The sequence below is a fragment of the Myodes glareolus genome, chromosome 1, assembly GCF_982192425.1.
Source record: "Myodes glareolus chromosome 1, mMyoGla1.1, whole genome shotgun sequence".
Lineage (NCBI taxonomy): Eukaryota > Metazoa > Chordata > Mammalia > Rodentia > Cricetidae > Myodes > Myodes glareolus.
In genome coordinates this window covers 141,543,923-141,562,390 of record NC_142026.1, presented here as the reverse complement: position 1 = coordinate 141,562,390, position 18,468 = coordinate 141,543,923, and the positions used below count along the sequence as shown (strand labels likewise).

Here is an 18,468-nt window from a genome sequence, read left to right as displayed (position 1 = left end):
TAATTCAGTTGGGGAGAAAGGTGTCAGTGTTATCAGGAGCTAGAAGCCATTCACGAGGTCTGACAGACTCTTGCATGCTGTGAACCGCCCTGGTGGTGAAAGGGAACTCCTTCTGCTAGATCACCACCACCCTGCAGGTATTCATCTGGTCCTGTACTATTTTGGAGGCTGGTGGGGAGTGGAGGGGATGGGGATGGGGCTCTCTGCTCCTCCTTTGTCCTCTGGACTTGGCCTCCCGTGCTCCTTTCAATGGCAGAGTCCGACTTTCAGATGTCACGGCGAAGTCCAAGAGCTAAATTAGAAATCCTATCCAAATACCAGGGCTCCCTTTTCCAGGCCTTCCCAGTCCTGTGTCCTTCAGGTGCTTACGGGCTCTGCCAGTCTCATCCTATGGTCTTGGGGACCTCCACCATGTTCTGGGCTGTGTGGGTCCCGCTCAGCTAGAGAGCCACTCTTGACTTTTCCAGTGGCCACGACGGCCACCGTGCCAAGGTCGCAGCCGAGGCAGATGTAAAACAAAGGAGCCAAGGGCTCTTGGGGACCCTGGGACGTGCAGAGTGGTGAAGAGGTGGGGTGGAGGGGCGGGAAGAATATTGATGGGTGGGGAAAGAGCGTTGCAGGAGAGAGGGTCCCAACGGGGGGGGGAGGAGGCGGGGCTGACCCTACTGGCTGCGGAGATGGGGAGACCCGTGCTGCCTTTATAAGAGGGAGCATGGACCCCAGTGGAGGAGGGAAGAGCCCCTCGGGTACGCGGACCCCCGACTGAGGGGAGGGGCTGGGGACCGGGTGGCGGGGCTAGTAGGACACCACGTGGCGGGGGCTCTTGGAGGGGAGGAGCTGGGGACCCAGGTGGGAAAGGGGAAGGCGCCGCGGGCTGGGGACCCCCGGCTGACGCGCGGCGGAGGAGGGGAGGGGGCGGGACCGCGGCGGGGCGGGGCGGCGCGGAGCCGCGGCTGACGCGAAGGGCCGGGCCGGGGGCGCAGGGAAGGGGCGGCGAGCCGGGCGGCCGGGAAGCCGGGTGGGGCCGGGGCAGCGGCAGCGGCGGGTCAGCGGGGCTCGGGCCGTGCGGCGCGCCGGGCGAGGGCGGCCGGGCGGCGGGCCCGGCGGAGGCCGGCGGACGCGCAGCTGCGGCCGGCTGACGTGAGCGGCGTGCGGGGCTCGGCAGGCGGCGCGCTGGCGGCCATGGCGGTGGCGCTGGCGGGCCGCGGGGCGCGCGGCGGCAGGGGCCGGCCCCCGGGCGGGCGGGCGGAGGGGGCGGGGCCGGGGCGCCGGGCGGCCCGCGCGACGGCGGCGGCGGCGGCGGCAGCGGCGGCGGCCGGGACTAAGCGCCGGCGGCGGCGCCGGCGGCGGCGCGGGGCGCTGGGGCTGATGGCAGCTTCCGGACCCGGGGCGGCGCTGTCCCCGCGGCGGTGCGACAGCGACCCGGCCTCCCCCGGAGCACAGTCCCCGAAGGTGAGCGGAGCGCGCTGCCCAACGGCAGCGGTGGGCCGGGCCGCGCCGGGCCCGGCGGGGGAGCGGAGGGTCGGGGGAGCAACAAGTGCGGCTCACGGTGGGCGCGGACCTAGGAGCGACCGGCGGGGTGGGAAGCTGTCCGGGAATAGCGGGGGCCGGAGAAGACGGGGATTGGGGCGAAGCCGGGGCATCCTGGGACACTCGGAAAAGTTGCGGCCTTCGCGGAGCTCGGTCCGGACGACGTGGAGCAGGACCCGCGCTCGGTGTCCCGGGGTGGCGGACCTTCCCAGCCTAGGTGGCGAGGACCTCTGTCCGGGGCCGGAGCCACGTGCCCCGGTCCTTCCCGCGGGGCCTCCCGGCTGCTTGTCGGTGCCCCTCTCCGGTAGCTCGGCCCGAACCTCGGTCGTGCCGCTGAGAGGACCCGTAACGAAAGTAGACCTCGCAGTTCCCACCTTTTGCTTGTAAACTTCTCAGTGTCAACTTCCGTTTTTGTTTCTTTTCAAATGAATCGTTTTTAACTAAAGGAAATTGTTGACATATAAAAAGGGTGCTTAAAATGTTCACACATAAAATAGGTACTTGGCATGGTGACCTGTGCTGCCTCTATTCTGTCTTGAAGGTTTTTATTTTAATATATAGTAAGAGTAGTAGTGTTAGGAGCTACATTACCTTAGAAAAATAGAACTTTAAGCCTCAAGTAATATGTAAATAAATTGTTTTACAACTTTTGATTACTCATCCCCTTAATGAAATAGGCAAACAACATTTATCATGGATGAGCATATCACAATGTGCTGAATGTCTACAGTGTAAGAAAGAGAACTCCAGCACAGATAGGCGGAACCTCGGTAGCTGTACCTGAGATCTTCAAGTCTCACAACTTCCCCAAGCCATCTCTGGAGCCCATTCGCCTCCTTTTAGATGGATGGGAGTTAGACTTGGTAACCTGTGTTCAGTCCTGTGTATCCGAAGTAGCTAATTAGAATATCCTCCTGTGGATCAGTTGTAAGTCAGAGGATGCTGTAGAAGTTGTTGATACATGTTTTGTCCCCAGCTCAAATAGGAAGGCTTGCTTTCATTTTAGAGCGGTGTACACCCACCCAGTTGGTAAGAAAGTGAAAGCAGAATATATTTTAAAAATTGTATTTGAAATTTTTATCTTGTTTGAATTGAAGGTCAGCTTTTAGTTTTATTCCACTTCTTGCTTACAACAGTCTTTGTCCTTTTAATTATTGTAGGAAATTAAGTTTTCTCAAGACACTAGTTAGAAATATGCTTTCTCTCCTTGAGTCTTAGGCAAACTGAAAAGATAATCATTTGTTTTTCAACTAGTTCTTTTATTTTCTATTAATTATTTTTTGATTTATTTCAATGTACAGGATGATAATGAAGATAATTCAAATGATGGGACCCATCCATCTAAAAGGAGGCGAATGGGCTCAGGAGACAGCTCCAGAAGCTGTGAGACTTCAAGTCAGGACCTCAGGTACGGCCCCTGCCACCCCCGACAGCAGGAGCAGTTGTTAAAAGTTATATTTATGGGCTGCAGAGGTGGTCCAGCAGTTGGGGTGCTCGACGCCCTTTCAGAGGACTAGAGTTTGTTTACTAGAGTGGCCTGTGGGCTCCAGAGGATCTGATATCCCATTCTGGCCTGCATGGATGAGCGTGCGCGCGTGACACACACACATACACACAAAGCAAAAAATATAAAGCTCCAAATCTTAAGGAAAAAAAGGTCATATAACACCAAAGTAGATCTTGTTACTGAGAGCTATTTAAAAAATTATGGTAAATTCGGTCCATGACGCTCAGTATTGTAACACTGTTGAAGTGCATAGTTCAGTGGCATTAATTCCATTCCCTCTCCAAAACTAAAGGAACTCAGATGGCGCAACCCTGCAGCTTCTGTTCCTCCCCTCTAGCTTCCAGCTCCCAAGTGTGAGCCATACAGTACTTGCTCTGTGGTATCTGGCTTATCTATTAGCATAATGTCTTCACGGGTCATCAGTGTTGGAGTTCATGTCAGAGTGTCCTTAAGTCTGAATGATATTCCCTTACGTTTATCACTACATTTTGTTTATTCATCTATAGGCTGGGGTAATCCATGTGCACAGTGGCATTCAGAATCCGTTTTCAACAACGTGGTGTCTAGCTAGTAGTAGGAAGTCGTGTCACGTGGTAATTCTGTGTTTTCGAGGACCCTCCTTACATTTTCACAGCAGTCGCTCCATTCTGTATGCCCACCAACAATACACAAAACTTCTGATTTCTTCATAACTTTGCAACATTATTTTTGGTTTTTGCTTGTTTGATGTTATCTATGTTATGGCTAGGATATTTGTTGAATATCTTCTTAGGTGCTTTTTGATTATTTGATTTGTATTTTTGGAGAAACATCTGTTTTATTTCTTTGTCCATTTTTTTTCTTCGTTTCTTTTCTTTTCTTTTTTTTTTTTCAAGACAGGGTCTTACTAGGTAGCTCTGGCTGTCCTGGAACTCACTGTGCAGATGAGGCTGGTCTCAAGCTCAGCATGCTGAGATGCAGCCATGCACCATGAGACACTGTTCCCAAACCTGTTGCTAGAAAACAATATAAGCACTAAACAGTTATAGAAGGAACCTCATCTCCTGTTATATTCACATCAAAAAGTAGCTCAGAATGAATAAAATTCCTGAATATAAAAACTACCTAGAAAACCCTGAGTTAGCAGCAGATGTTAGAGATAATGATAAAGACAAAAGTTACCTAACAGACAACTTAGACAACATCAAAATCTAAAAAGGGGGGAAATGGACATTGTCAACTGTAGGGGAAAAGAGGCATGGGATGCCAGAAAACTTGGGAGCCATATAGCTGATAAAGGAATTAATATGCAGAATACATAGAGAAGCCCCATAACAGCAAAAAAGAAATGGAAAGCTGTTTTTTAAAAGAATAAATGCAGGAGCTGGAGAGATGGCTCAGAGGTCAAGAGCACAGGCTCCTCTTCCAGAGGACTCGAGTTCAATTCCCAGCACCCACATGGTGACTCACAACCATCTGTAATGAGATACAGTGTCCTCTTCTGGCCTTCAGACATAAATGGAGACAGAAGACTGTGCACATGATAAATAAATCTTAAAAACAAGAATAAATGCAATAAAACACTGTTGGACTGTTGTACTCCTGCCTCTAATAAGTTGGGGATCCAGATGGAGACAGTCACTGTACCCCTTGAAATTCAGGATGGCAGTTTTATGTGGTACACTGGAACTTCCAAAAGAGCTCTGGATTTTACTACTGGGTTTGTAGAGCATAAGAAAGAAATTATAGCTTATTGTTCAGCTCACTTAGAAAGAGGTCCTTGGGATTCTGTTTTCTCAGTTGTTTGTGACTTACTCAGCAATAGACAAGGATCAGAAGTTTCTAAGTTGATATGCATGAAGTAATTGTAGTTAATATTAAATAAAAAACCTGGAGAGGTGTTGCTGCCATGCTTTGGTCTCTACAAGTTAGGCTTTGGCCTGGAGGTTCGAAGTTTTGTGTTCTTATTGATGTGTGCATGCACATGTGTTAGGAGTCTTGTGTCCTTCTTGATGTGCCTTTATGTGTGCATACACATGTGTTAAGGGTCTTGTGTTCTTATTGATGTGTGCATGCACATGTGTGTGTACCTGCAGAGACCAGAAGATCATACGAGATCTCCTGGAATTGGAGTCCTAGGTGGCTGTGGGCTGCCTGATGTGCTACTAGGAACTGGACCTCGTTTTCTGCAAGAGCCACGAGTGCTCTTAACAACTGAGCCTTCTTTCTAGCCTCAGGTTCTTGCCACTTTCAGTGAACTTTTTAACGTGAAGTTTTGTATCACTATTTTTTAATAATTTGTAATTTTCTTGGTAAATATAGCAGTAATATAAATTTCAATCCTTCAAATTATTTTGAAAATCATTTGAATTATAAATATGATTAAAATGTAATTAATGCTACATGTAAGGCATAATATGTGTTTATGTCTCAGCTTTAGTTACTACCCAGCAGAAAACTTAATAGAGTACAAATGGCCACCTGATGAGACAGGAGAGTACTATATGCTTCAGGAGCAAGTCAGCGAATATTTGGGTGTGACCTCCTTCAAGCGGAAATATCCAGGTATTTCAGACTTGGTGTGTATGACTGGTGACATCTGACTTCTGACAAGACATGGCGTTCATTCCAGTCTTGAGTATGAATGATTTCTATTTTATATACTTAAAAAGCAAGTACACTTGCTGAATTCAATTTACATATCACTCAGCACCTCAGACTCTACAGTTAGTGGTATATAGTACCACCAAGTTAAGGGCAGAGAAGTACTGAGATTATAGGTGTGTGCCACCATACCTAAATACTTGAGATTAATTTTGAAAAAAAAATTCACTTTATAGCCAAGGTTTTGATTGTTACTGTTGTTCTGATCTCAAGGATAGTTAGCGCTAAGCCAGACCTGGACTGTAGGGGCCGTGCATGATTAAATGCCCTGATGTAGTTTTGCATGCTTTACTTTGGCTTATTCTAGTTTCAGTTTTTCAATGTTTATGTCTATAATTTTAAAGAATTTTTTGGGGTGGTTACCTCAATATTAATGATACTTAGAATATGCAGTAAGAAATGTATTCAAAAATAGTTTTTTAAATTTTTAAAAGTTTTCAGATGTATAGTTTTAGTTTTTAACACTCTTTTTGTTCCAATTTTGGAGATTTAGAGCGACGAGATTTATCTCACAAGGAGAAACTCTACCTGAGAGAATTAAACGTCATTACGGAGACACAGTGTACACTAGGTAATCAGCTGGTGTGTCCTTTGTGCTGGGCATTGAAGCTGACGCTGGACAAATGTCACGTAATCTAAAGTGTTTACAAAGTTAACAAAATAGATTATTTAAATGCTAACTTGTTGACTTCATTTTAAATTATTTTTAAAATGAATAAAATTCATGTTTGTATCTAAGTGTAGCCCTTTATCTTTCTGTAGTGCTGGGGATTGAACCTGTAGATCCTTACTTTTTAAAAGATTTTGTCAAATTTTCAGTGTTAAATTTATCACAACAGTGGGCAGAATCTGATGCTGCACATTGTGAAAGTTACGTAGCCATGTAGACTGTCGAGTGTGAAGTGTGATTGATTGTATTTCTGATATAGATTTGGAGACTAGGAAATATATATTGAGAAATAATTCTTTTATATATCCTTGTATTAGTGAATTATACCATTTTATACATTATAATTATATCATTTCATAATTATTTCTAAGTATATTCTTATAATTTACATAAAATTTAAAAGAAACCCAATTTGGTTGAAAAATTGCTTTCATTCTCTTTACAAGGTAACCTTTAGTTTTGATTGCTTGATTTTATTATAAAGAGTAATTTTGCTCTGATTATTGTGATTTTTTTTTTAATGTAGAATAGTTTGAAAGAGAAACTAGTTTTGAAACAGTACCTGTGTCGACTTGGCCTTAAAATATTTTCTTTACTTTTTGGGGGGTGTTCTAAAATAGGCTTAACAGCATTGCGCAGTGATGAAGTGATTGATTTAATGATTAAAGAATATCCAGCTAAACATGCTGAATATTCTGTTATTCTACAAGAAAAGGAACGACAGAGAATTACAGACCATTATAAAGAGTATTCTGTAAGTCATTTGAAGTCACTGACATCTGTTTTAGGGAGTGGGAAAACAATATTTTTATAAAATTATGATTTCTAACTGTAGTGTCTTTCTTCAGCAAATGCAACAACAGAATACTCAGAAAGTCGAAGCCAGCAAAGTGCCTGAGTACATTAAGAAAGCTGCCAAGAAAGCAGCAGAATTCAACAGCAACTTGAACCGGGAACGCATGGAAGAGAGAAGAGCGTATTTTGACTTACAGACGCATGTAGGGTGACCCAGTTCAGTCGCACCCGGGGCTCCTTGTTTGTTACTGCAGAATGGCCATCGCTTCTTTGTGATTATTACCATTTATTAGTATGGTGCTGGCTGTGTTAAGATACCATTGTTAATGACGTACTGAGTGAGGCTGTTTGCCTGCCCTCTTTTCCTCCCTCCTCCCGAAATCTCTTTGCTTAATGATTGAGAATTTACTGAGCAAGACTAACAATAGCTATGTATCATAATTCCTATGTCCCAAGAGTGGTAAGAGCAGCGTACTGTGCTTTTCTCTGATTTTGATGAGAGCCCTGTGACATTAGACCAGTGTCCCCACAATTCATGGAATAAGCAGTTGAGTTATAGAGAGGTTTCCAGCTCTGTGAAAGAGCGTGGTGAGCCAGACACACCACCTTTCCTCAGAGTCTGTGTGCCTGGTGCATGACAGCCAGAAAGCCCAGTCATCCCTGAGGTGGCTGGTGGTGTCACTTAAATTGCTAGATTGTCTGTGGGACAGGGACATAGATGTAGTGAACACATGGCTCCCAGGCTGGGATCAGTTTTCATGTTTCTTGATGTTAACACAGGTTATCCAAGTGCCTCAAGGAAAGTACAAAGTGCTGCCCACAGACCGGACAAAGGTCAGTTCTTACCCAGTGGCGCTCATCCCCGGACAGTTCCAGGAGTATTATAAGAGGTATTCAGTATTTTTAGTTATATTTGGTTTCAGAGCCTCCTAAAAATTTATGTTTATCAGTGCCACTAAAATGCGTAGGATTTGTGTCTGCATTTATCTCGGGTTCCGTGTAAAGAACACCATTCTATCTGAAATGGAAGATCTGCTGATGAAGTCTGGAGTGCCCATGGCTCTTCCTGTCCTGACTGGATTTGTCACACACAAGTACCTGAGGTCCTGTAGCTCTTTGGTACTCAGAGTATGGCACATAGCCCAGTAGTTTGGTATTATTGGGAAGCTTTTTTTGAAATCAGAGTCTCAGGTAGGTTCGGCTTCAGATTCCTCTGCAGTCTTCACTTACATGGTGCTCACAAATGCGGGGCAGAGTGGAGTGTGTGACTGGACAGTAATAAGATGACCTAGAAGGAGCAGAGCCAGTGCAGGGCAGGCATAGACACGCCTTCCTCTAAGCACGCTTGTTTCCTGTTTCCATCCTAAACGTAACCAGAATTTAAAGACTGCTGCTTTGTTCCAGCAGACTACCTTGTGTCCTGCAGAGCAAGGACTGCACTTGCTGTCCCATAGTCTAAACTGTGCAAAATTTTAACTGAATTTTTTTTTCTTTTTAATCTGGAAGTTACTAAAAATCTGGTGGTGTTGTGCCACTCTCTTTGTTCTGTCTTGGTGGAGTAGCCAGCTCTCTTGAGACCAGGAGGGCTGTGTGCTGCCAGATTAGGGACCTGTACACGTTGGATTGTGTGCTTCACAAAATGTTTTAAGTAATTGCTATTAACAACTTTGCTAGTTTTTACCTCAATTGTTAAATACTGTGCACTTCATGAAATTGTTTAGTCATCCTGTCAGTCGTGAGGGAGATGCTCCTGACTGTAAGGAAGCAGAGCAGACAGTGGCACAACCCGGGCGGGCTGTGTGAGCACGGCCGTGAGGTGGTTGACGGGGCTGACATGTTAGACATTATTCACTTATTTATTACTTTTTCTTGTTTTGAGGGTAAAGGGAAAGACAGCATGTTTAGATAGGATCAACTGCATGATTGGTTGAGAAAAAATGTGCAGATTTCTACAATTTATTACTTATTCCTACCTGATGACCAAAATGAAAAACTTCTCCCTCTGCATTTTTGTCAAGTATTTGTAAGTGAGAAGCTTAAGGTTAATTTCACAGCTTTTTTTTTTTTTTTTTTTTGTACTTATTTAACATGAAAGGAAAAATGAAAGCGATCTTTTTAAATTTAGGTACTCACCAGATGAGCTCCGGTACTTACCATTAAACACAGCCCTGTATGAGCCGCCCCTGGACCCAGAACTCCCGGCACTAGATAGTGATGGTGACTCAGATGATGGCGAAGATGGTCGGGGAGATGAGAAGCGGAAAAGTAAAGGCACCTCGGTAGGACTGCACCTTAGCAGGGGGTGCCCTTTGGTTACTTGCTGACTGTTCTCCTGGTTGTTAGGTTGAACTCTCTTACCATACTGTTTGAACAGGACAAGTGCATGTATTTCTACATTTTCACCATGAATATTTACTGTCTGTTGATGTAAGCAGGTTGTGCATTGCTCTTTTAGGCATGTTTTGTATTGAAAACCTTCTATTTTGAGGAAGATAGGCAGTTTTATAGAACATTAATATTCTTATATGCATCTTGCTACTTATATAGATTAAAATTCTAAACAAAATATTCTGATCTTCTGCTGTAGAGAAATGTGTGTTTCTTGGGCTGGGCCAGCACATTGCTCCTTTTGCTTACTGAGGCTTCTGTAGGAAAACATTAGCTTACTGATATGTTGTATTGTGTATTTTGTTTTTCTCCATGCTTTTTGTTATGCAGAATACTTAGTGGGAGAAAAGCAGTTTGCCCTAAGGCGGTTTAGGGCTGTGACTTTATTCACATTGCAGCCAACCCAAATATGTGCCATCATTGAACATTGTATTTCTTTGTCTACAACAGCTTCTGACACATACTTAATCTTATGTATTATGTGAAACAAGGTCTTATCCAAGTCCTATACTGGAAAGGAACTGTGGAGGTTAAGAATGACAAACCCAGTTTTATCACACCGTTCCGAGGAATGTAAATTAATCTCATATTGGAGGAAAGCACTTTAACAGTATAACCAGATTTTGTTTTCACAGATTTTGACCTGGAAAATTTGCTAACAATTGATTCCAAGGACTTCATTAGATACTAGCAAAATTTGAAAAAATGGAAAAAAGCTGATTTTAGTGTTATGGAATTTAGAAATACATTTTTATCTACAGTGGTGATACATTTACACAGAAGAATATGAGAAAATGCATGTGGTATTTTACCAACAAGACAAAAGCACATTAGCACATATGTGATCCATGTGCATACAGTCTGTATGTGACTGTGTCTACACAGTGGTCATGTATACACTGATGCATACAGCGTGGTCACATGTACACACACATGCAGTATAATCCAATTTTGTGGATTACACTGTCAGAATGAAAGCACATTCTGAGGATCTAGAGTATGCATGAGAGCCTGGGCTTCTGCAGAACGTCAGTGCACCGAGAAACCAGAAAGGAGACGTCAGCAGTGCTCAGTCATTGCGGGCGCTTATCAGGTGGTTATGGCAGCTTCATTTCCCTTCAGTTTTCACGTGTATATGTGAATATAAAGTTGGTATAAAACTTTAAATTGTAAAATGAGTTAAATGAACTGATACTGAGGTCTTAGCCTTTGAACAAATAAAATATGTCATACTGTTGTAGGTAGGGACATGGCCTTGCATCTTTACAGGGTGAACATGGTGATGTATTTGAAGGACTTTCATAGTGACTTCTGTCACTCAGAGGAGAAGTAAGTATTTTATAAATATAAATACACAGTGCATCCTGTGGCATGAAAAATATTGAAGCTGTATAATATAGTAGTTGAAGTCAGTAACTCCATTTTTGTTGACTTAAATCAGAAAACAGTTGACTAGGATACTTGCTAATAGAAATAACGTGGCCTTGATGGGTGGTGGTGGCCCACACCTTTAATCCCAGCAGGCACAGGAGGCTAGACAGTTCAAGGCCAGCCTGGTCTACACAGTGAAACTCTGTTTTGAAACAAACAAAACAAAACAAAAACCTGAGACTCAACTTGGTCTTAATTCCAAGGAACCTTTGTTCTTACTTCTACAGGACAGCTCCTCAGGCAATGTGTCTGAAGGAGACAGCCCCCCAGACAGCCAGGAGGATGCCTTCCAGGGAAGACAGAAATCAAAAGACAAAGTGGCCACTCCAAGAAAAGATGGCTCCAAACGCTCTGTACTGTCCAAGTCAGTTCCTGGGTACAAGGTAGAAGAAAAAAGCCCCTGACTCAGCCTCTTCCGTTAGCTCTGAGCTGAGGAGCTGAGCTCGCTCCCTCCTTGTGCTGTGCACCCGCCCACTGCTTTCCTTCCCTGGTGGCTTTCTTGTCACTCTCGGTCATCATATGGCTTCTGTTTCCTGTATATAAACAAATTTTAGGTCTTCATCCCTTTTTAAGTAATAGCCAGGAGATTATGAGTTTTTAAAACATTGTTTCAAGGCAGAACTTGACTTTTTTTTTGAGGACAGGGCATAATTGTCTAGAATGTTAACTATCTGAGCTGTTGGTAAAGCTGAGCTTGGTGAGCTGTGAAGTGGCAGTGGAGCTGCACCCTCGTCAGGTGGGGTTTCTGTAGTGCCTTCACTGAGAAGATCTGGGCTTTGAGGACTGTTGGTCCAGTTGACAAATTCTGCCAGGTTTGGGATAGACAACCGTGAAGCCTGTTACTTACATCATGCTTTTGTGGAACCTTTGGCAGATAGCTGGGGTGCCATGGTCGACAAGGACTAAAGCCTAGTTTGTGGATCTAATTATTCTGAGTAAGGTCCTAGAGGATCAGAAGTGTTTTTAGTGTTTCTTTTCTGTCTACCTCTCCTTCAGAAGGTTGGGTGAGGGGGAGCAGCTGTAGTGGTGCAGAGGTGTGAGCGTAGGAGGAGTGGACTCAGTGGTCAGCTGTGTGACGTGGACGGCGATGCTCAGCATACAGTTCTGGTCTTGGGTGTACTGGACTAGACGTGTGTTAGCATTGTAACTATAGCATGTGGCACAGAAAAAAAGCAGAAGTGAGCTGTGAGTCATTTTCCTCAGCCTCACCAGAACACTTTCTGACAGTACACTAGTAAGTATAATGTTCCATAAGCTATTAGAAGTGCCCATATTTGATCCACTTAAAACCACATGCTTTTGTGTATGGCTAGCAGATTGTATTTTTTTTTATACATGTATAGCTTATCTATGCTTTGTAAACTAAAGATTTCAGTTACTGCTTAATAATTGAAACCAAACAAACTCCAAAGATTACATTTTAGAAACAGCCTGCAGGAGCCAGTCTGTGCCACTGTCTCACAGATGCCAGTGGGAGTGGCAGCTGCCCAGGGCTGCATTGTAAAATAGAGAATATTGAAACAGACATCCAGTACAGGCTACAAATGAAGAACTATCCATATCATCACTGATCTAGTGAATGAATCATATAGATTAATCTTAGTTAATAGTACTCAAGGGAGCTGCATATACAAAATGAACATTTTATAATCTGTAAACATTTTTAGTAACTAAAAATGTTTCAGGTATTTCAAAGATAGGAACAGTCAATATATAGATATTATATATTAATGTGAACATGATTATTAAAAGTTAACCTCTCTATGAAAAGTATTAATGAGCCAAGATGTGCCTAAATATTAGGGTACTTCAAGCTGACACTCAGACATAGATACACACAAACACACGATCATGTATGTGATTTAATAAGATGGACTAGTGCTTGCCCTTAACTTGTAGGACAGTATTACTTAGGTTACATTAACCTGAAATTAAAGTGTAATTGTTAGGCTTCAGGCCTACATACACATAATTAAAATCTATACTATGTTAGTGCTACCATGAAAGTTTCAACTTACTTTGCTATTTTTCAACAAGAGAAGTATACATGAGCCTTTTATTTGAGATGCTGAGGGCTGTCGGCTGAAGAGAACTAAAGGTCGTTGCAGTTGTTTGAAAGAGATCAGAGGGTCTCATAAGGGTCAGAGGACCTTTCCCCATGTTCTTCAAGGGACTTTGCACCTTCCCCTCCCCTCAGTGCTGGTCTTTAGACTGTCTGTGAGGCCGTGGACGCAGGCTCTCTGGCCTGTTAGAGCCTGGGTGCTGACCTGTAGCATCACCGTGGACAGCCCTGCAGCGCTGCCCCTCTCCCTCTTCGGTTGCTGCCCCTCCTCCATCTGTCACCTTTCTTCATCCTTCTTCCCTGCTCCCATTCTTTCTGTCTTTTCCCATATTTTTCTTTTCAACAAGATGAAGATTATTGGGTAAGAAAAATTTTTTTAAATGGTTTAACAAAACATTATGTATAATTTTAAAGGTAAACCCTGAATTTTCTTAGTGTCCCTCTTGTAGGCATTACATGTATTTTAGTGACTGTAGAACTTGAATTGCTCTAGAATGTGAATAACTAACTAGATTTGTGTTTTATTCTTTTTGAGTTGCTTTGTAAGAGTCTCCTATGAGGAATTCTCTTTTCACAATTGAATATTGTGTAGTTTCTTCCCTGACTTTAGTGAAAGAAATCAGAGTACTTACTATGCCAGTGTCTAACTGAACTCTTAAGTGTTCAGTAAGTTTATCTTTTACATTTAGTACAGGTTGTTGAAAGTTCTGCCGCATATTATGGCAGTTAAGATTCAGTATTTTTTTCCTGAGTTCCTGGACGCAGTGAAACCATGTACTTAGGATGAAGCAAGGACAGCAAAGTAACTAACTGCTGTCAGTGCTGGGAGAGCAGGGTATAGAACACAGAGGAGATGGAGCGTAGACACTGGGGACATTTTATATATGTGTTTAACTCCATGGTATTTATTATTTTGTAGAGACATTTGTGATTGTTTAGATATTGTTTTTATCATATTTATGTATAAGGTTGACTTTTTAAAAAATAAATAAGCCAAAAATTGTTTTTGAATGCCTCTGTCATCTTTTGCCAAGAAAATATTAAAAGTAAAAACTAATTATTTAGGTCTGACAAGATATACAAGTGGCAGTGGAGCATTTAAAGTGATACTGCTTTATGAAAGTTTGAGTTTAGATGTCTGTGGTTCAGTAACTTAGAAAAGAAACAATGTATTTGGCTGTGTTAGACTGTTACCCTGTTATCATTCTTGTCCCTCCCCCTTTACCATTTACTGATGCACACCTGTATGTAGCACAGCGAACACCGTCTGTGGAGGTCAGGCTTATGATACTCAGAGAGCACTTCCCTGCCCTGGCATTTTAGGTTTAGGAAACCCCTTATTCTTTATCCTACACGTTTAAAGCTCTAATAATGTGTATGTCTTTAATCTGAAAGATAATACTCAAAATGTGCTCTGTATATTTCCTTGAGCCCAACTTTCCCTTGTCTGAAAGCACTTTCTATACCTTCCATGTCACAGTGAGTGCTGCTCTCCTAACTTTTTGTACATGGAACAAGGATTTGCATACAACTCAGATTTCTAAAGACATTTATGCACAACAGTGTATGAATGAGAAATCTTTCAATTAAAATGTTAAAATATTGGCTTTTTTAACTTAGATTTTTCTTTTTAGGTTCAGCTTTATATCTCTGGAAAAATACCAGACTTTGTAATAAAGTGAATATTTAAGTTGCTTAAAACTTTGGCTTAGCTTTTATGTGTGGTCATTTGGCACATGGATTTTCTTTACCAGTTATTAGTGGCATTTGACATCCTATTTCATTTTTCCTTCCTGGTCTTTATATAGCTGATGCTTTGTGTGTAGGGAGCACAGAGCCACATCCAGGCAACACAAGTTTATGCTGTCTTATGGAGCACAGTCTAGGCTTCCATAGGTAGGGGGTTTTATGTTCTGATCCATCTTATTTCCAGTTATAAGGTTCTCATTATCAAATTACCAAAAGTAAAGGTAATAACAGAATCCCTTTTGAAACCATAGTGAGTTCTTCTGGCATGAATTTATAGCCCTCTTCTACCCTTCCAGCCAAAGGTCATTCCAAATGCTCTATGTGGAATTTGTCTGAAGGGTAAGGAGTCCAACAAGAAAGGAAAGGCTGAATCACTTATACACTGCTCCCAGTGTGATAACAGTGGTAAGTAGAGATGTCTCCTTAAGATTCTAACCTCCCCTTGCGTGTCGCCTCAGAAACTAGGGTTCATAGTTGTCAGCCAGGCATCCACCAAGGAACCAACAAATGGACCCATGTGTCCTGTGCCTTGATTTTGATGTTTATGGTGATAGTAATCATGACAGCCATTCTCGGGAACTAATATTTTATATGCTTTAAGTTAAAAGTTTTATAGTGAAATGCTATTAATGTTGGTTTTGATTTAGGCCACCCTTCTTGCTTGGATATGACCATGGAGCTTGTTTCTATGATTAAGACCTACCCATGGCAGTGTATGGAATGTAAGACATGCATTATATGTGGACAGCCCCACCACGAAGAAGAAATGATGTTCTGTGATGTGTGTGACAGAGGTTATCATACTTTTTGTGTGGGCCTTGGTGCTATTCCATCAGGTAAAGATGAAAAAAAAAAGCCCATTATCTTGTGTGTTGAAGATCTCCCAGCATTTTTTTAAGGCTGCATAAATGTTCCAATTATGATCAAGTCGTTACTGTCCATGTCACAGCTACTTGACTTCCATCCTTAGTGCAACCAAGGAAGAACTGAAATAGCAGAGTGCTTAGGTCAGGTCTGGAAGTATTGTCTGGGGATAGAATGAGCTGGTGTTTTCTACTAAAATTGCTAAAGTAACAACTAGTTTGTTCCAATGCTTTGATTTTATTTTTAAAGGTCATCTATTTAGAAACTTAACAGAGTGGCTGTTATGCTTTTATATACTAAGACATCTTTCTATAAAGGAGGCAGCATGACAATTTCCGATAATTTTAGGATGGACACAGAATCAAATAGTAAATCACAGTAATTCTGTTGAAATATTATACAGATAATTGTGCAATTTTAAGAACTTAGTTGCATAGTTAACACTGTATAGTACTCTATAAGTTTCCTGGAATTCCTTTAGAAGTAAGCAACTTGAATATCATCTTAAGGTTCTGTAGTAATTCAGCTCAAGTGTGTGGTAGAGGTGCTGGCTTTGAAGTGCCATGGAGAGAGCCATTAGGATAGAGGAGAAGAGGTCACAGAAGGCAGACTCATTGACAGGTTCTACATTAGGAAATGTGCAGCTGAGGTTTTAAAAGCACAAAGGTATCTGAATTTTAGGAAGGATTACAATGTATCTTTTTAAAGGTACAAATGATTGTTTTGTGCCCTCTGTGCACTAGATCCTACACTGCATTGGTCACATTGATTAGGGCTGTTTTTGTTTTCTTCCTTGGTTTAAGGAGCTCAGCACTCCCTCCCCCACTGAAAAGTCCCAGGAATGAGTTTAGGTGGTTTGTACTCAGTCCTATAAAAATAAAATTCCACTCCATATTAACTAACAATTTTTCTCCTAGGTCGCTGGATTTGTGACTGTTGTCAGCGAGCTCCCCCAACACCCAGGAAAGTGGGCAGAAGGGGAAAAAACAGCAAAGAGGGCTAAAAATAGGTTTTTGGCCCTCATGTTTGGGATATTTGGTGCCAATTTATTTACACTTTCATTTTTATGCCAATAAAGAACTTTTTTTGAAATTAACTATGACCTTAAACATCTTCAAGTTGATTTATTTCATCATTAGCAACTCCTACCCTTGAAAGAAAGTCCAGAGAAATGGCTCATTTCCCCAGATTTTAGTCTCTTTAGTGCTGTCTTTTTCCAGAGATCAGCAGAAAAATGTATCAACTTAATTTGAAATATTTCTTGAGTCAAAGTTACCGTCTGCTATGACTGTCCTGACCTGTGTAGGTAGTACAAGGTTATTCCTGTCAGCCCAAGACCTGGTCCAACTGGATCCGTGACAGGCATCAGGCTGGCACAGCCACAGTTTGCAGATGCTTGCCTGCTAGGAAAGCTTGCCTTGAGTATCAGGTACCCTATCCCTCCTGTGCACAGAGGTTGTCATCGCAGTTCCGACCTGGCTTTTGGACCTCATTAAAGCTCCAAGTGCCGGACTTCATTTAGAATGTCTATAGAATAAATTCTACAGCCTTTTAATTTCATCTGCACTAGCACAAAAGTTTAATCTGATTTATACAGCCTGTTACTGCTGGGATCATTTTACTCACCTGACTAACCAAAATGTATTTAAACATTTTATTGAGCAGACTCCTTTTGTAGGAATTTTAATCTATAATATATTGTGCTTGCTGCTTTTCCTGCTTGGGGAGTAAACTGAGGTAACAAAACTGTATGGCTTTATTTTTCCATCCTAGTCTAGAAAAAGTAACCAGAATTTCACCAGGTCAAGTAACAAGGTCCGCGGCAAACCAATCGATCCGTGCAAATAAAGGTTCAGAAGAGAATTTCAAGCACCAATTTCAAAATGCTAATCAATATCGTCCAGAGGACCGATTCCTCTTCTTGGGCTGCCTCCTCTGGAGCATAAGCTTGGTTCTGACTGGCTCCTGTGGGGTCAGCAGAATAGGCAGCCTCTCCAAATGGGTACTGATCCACAGTTCTGTCCGAGTACACCCTCATTTCAAAGTCGCTTTCATGGTGTGAGGGGTGTCCATAAATTCCTATCCCCACCGGGCGCTGGAAGTGCGCCGGTATAGAGACCACATCCTGACCGCAAGTGACCGACTGCAGCTCATAGTCGTCAAAGCTTGGATGCAGAGTGGTGTCGGACACGTACAGGTCCGCATCCCCTCTGAGGCTCTGCATCCTGAGAATAATTTTACCCTCGTGGTTCAACCGCAAGTAGCTGTAATTCCCGGCTCCTATCTGGCCTTGGACCACGTGCAGAAGGAGCCACTCCTCCGGGACGTCGTCGTCTTCCAAGCATTTTACCAGGGTCACCACCTGGGACGCCAGGATCATCAACAGGGCGCACCTCCAGGGAGTAGCCATCGCCGAGACACTCAACTCGGGGACTCCCTCATCTGCAGCCGCTGTGCTGAGAAGGCACGGGTGACAGGCTTGACCGGGGGTGCTCGTCCAGGCGACCAAGATGCGTGCAACTGGGTCCCGGGCACCGAGAGTGGGGAAGGGGGTGGAGAGAAGGGGTAAAGAGTAGGGAATGGCAGAAAGGGGAGAAGGAGGCGGGGTGGGAAGAGAGGGGCGGTAGGACAGGGCCCTGGGGGCGCAGGTGTCTGGAGAAGAGCGGGGTTGCCGACCCCGGACTCACCGCCACGCCCCGCAGGCCACGCAGCACCCGCAGCATCCGGCCTCAACCTGGAACTCGCCCCAGCAGGCGGAAGAAAAGCCGTGCCCGGAAGTGTGGTACGCCGGAAGCGAGGACTTTCGGGAACGGACTCAGAACTACGGAC

General features: G+C 43.4%; 2 protein-coding genes across 4 annotated transcripts; one reads left to right on the top strand and one right to left on the bottom strand.

Annotated features, from left to right (window-relative positions):
• The first annotated feature begins 1,167 nt into the window (after positions 1-1,167).
• Phf10 (PHD finger protein 10) lies at positions 1,168-16,735 on the top strand. Of its 2 annotated transcripts, none has more exons than XM_085687077.2 (12): positions 1,168-1,452; positions 2,832-2,938; positions 5,451-5,581; positions 6,174-6,251; positions 6,971-7,104; positions 7,199-7,348; positions 7,926-8,035; positions 9,271-9,424; positions 11,192-11,347; positions 15,072-15,180; positions 15,423-15,611; positions 16,557-16,735. In XM_085687077.2, exons 1-12 carry the CDS (start codon positions 1,183-1,185, stop codon positions 16,640-16,642), a joined length of 1,674 nt encoding a protein of 557 aa, XP_085543203.2. In that variant the 5' UTR covers positions 1,168-1,182; the 3' UTR covers positions 16,643-16,735. The 2 variants fall into 2 exon arrangements, with proteins under 2 accessions (XP_085543203.2, XP_085543201.2); XM_085687075.2 differs by having other exon boundaries at positions 6,168-6,251.
• C1H6orf120 (chromosome 1 C6orf120 homolog) lies at positions 15,857-18,461 on the bottom strand. Of its 2 annotated transcripts, none has more exons than XM_048421508.3 (2): positions 18,327-18,461; positions 15,857-18,095 (listed from the first exon to the last, which is right to left on the bottom strand). In XM_048421508.3, the coding sequence occupies exon 2, from the start codon at positions 18,047-18,049 to the stop codon at positions 17,492-17,494; it is 558 nt and encodes a 185-aa protein (XP_048277465.1). In that variant the 5' UTR covers positions 18,050-18,095; positions 18,327-18,461; the 3' UTR covers positions 15,857-17,491. The 2 variants fall into 2 exon arrangements, with proteins under 2 accessions (XP_048277465.1, XP_048277457.1); XM_048421500.3 differs by having other exon boundaries at positions 15,857-18,159; positions 18,327-18,455.
• Between the last annotated feature and the right edge of the window lie 7 nt (positions 18,462-18,468).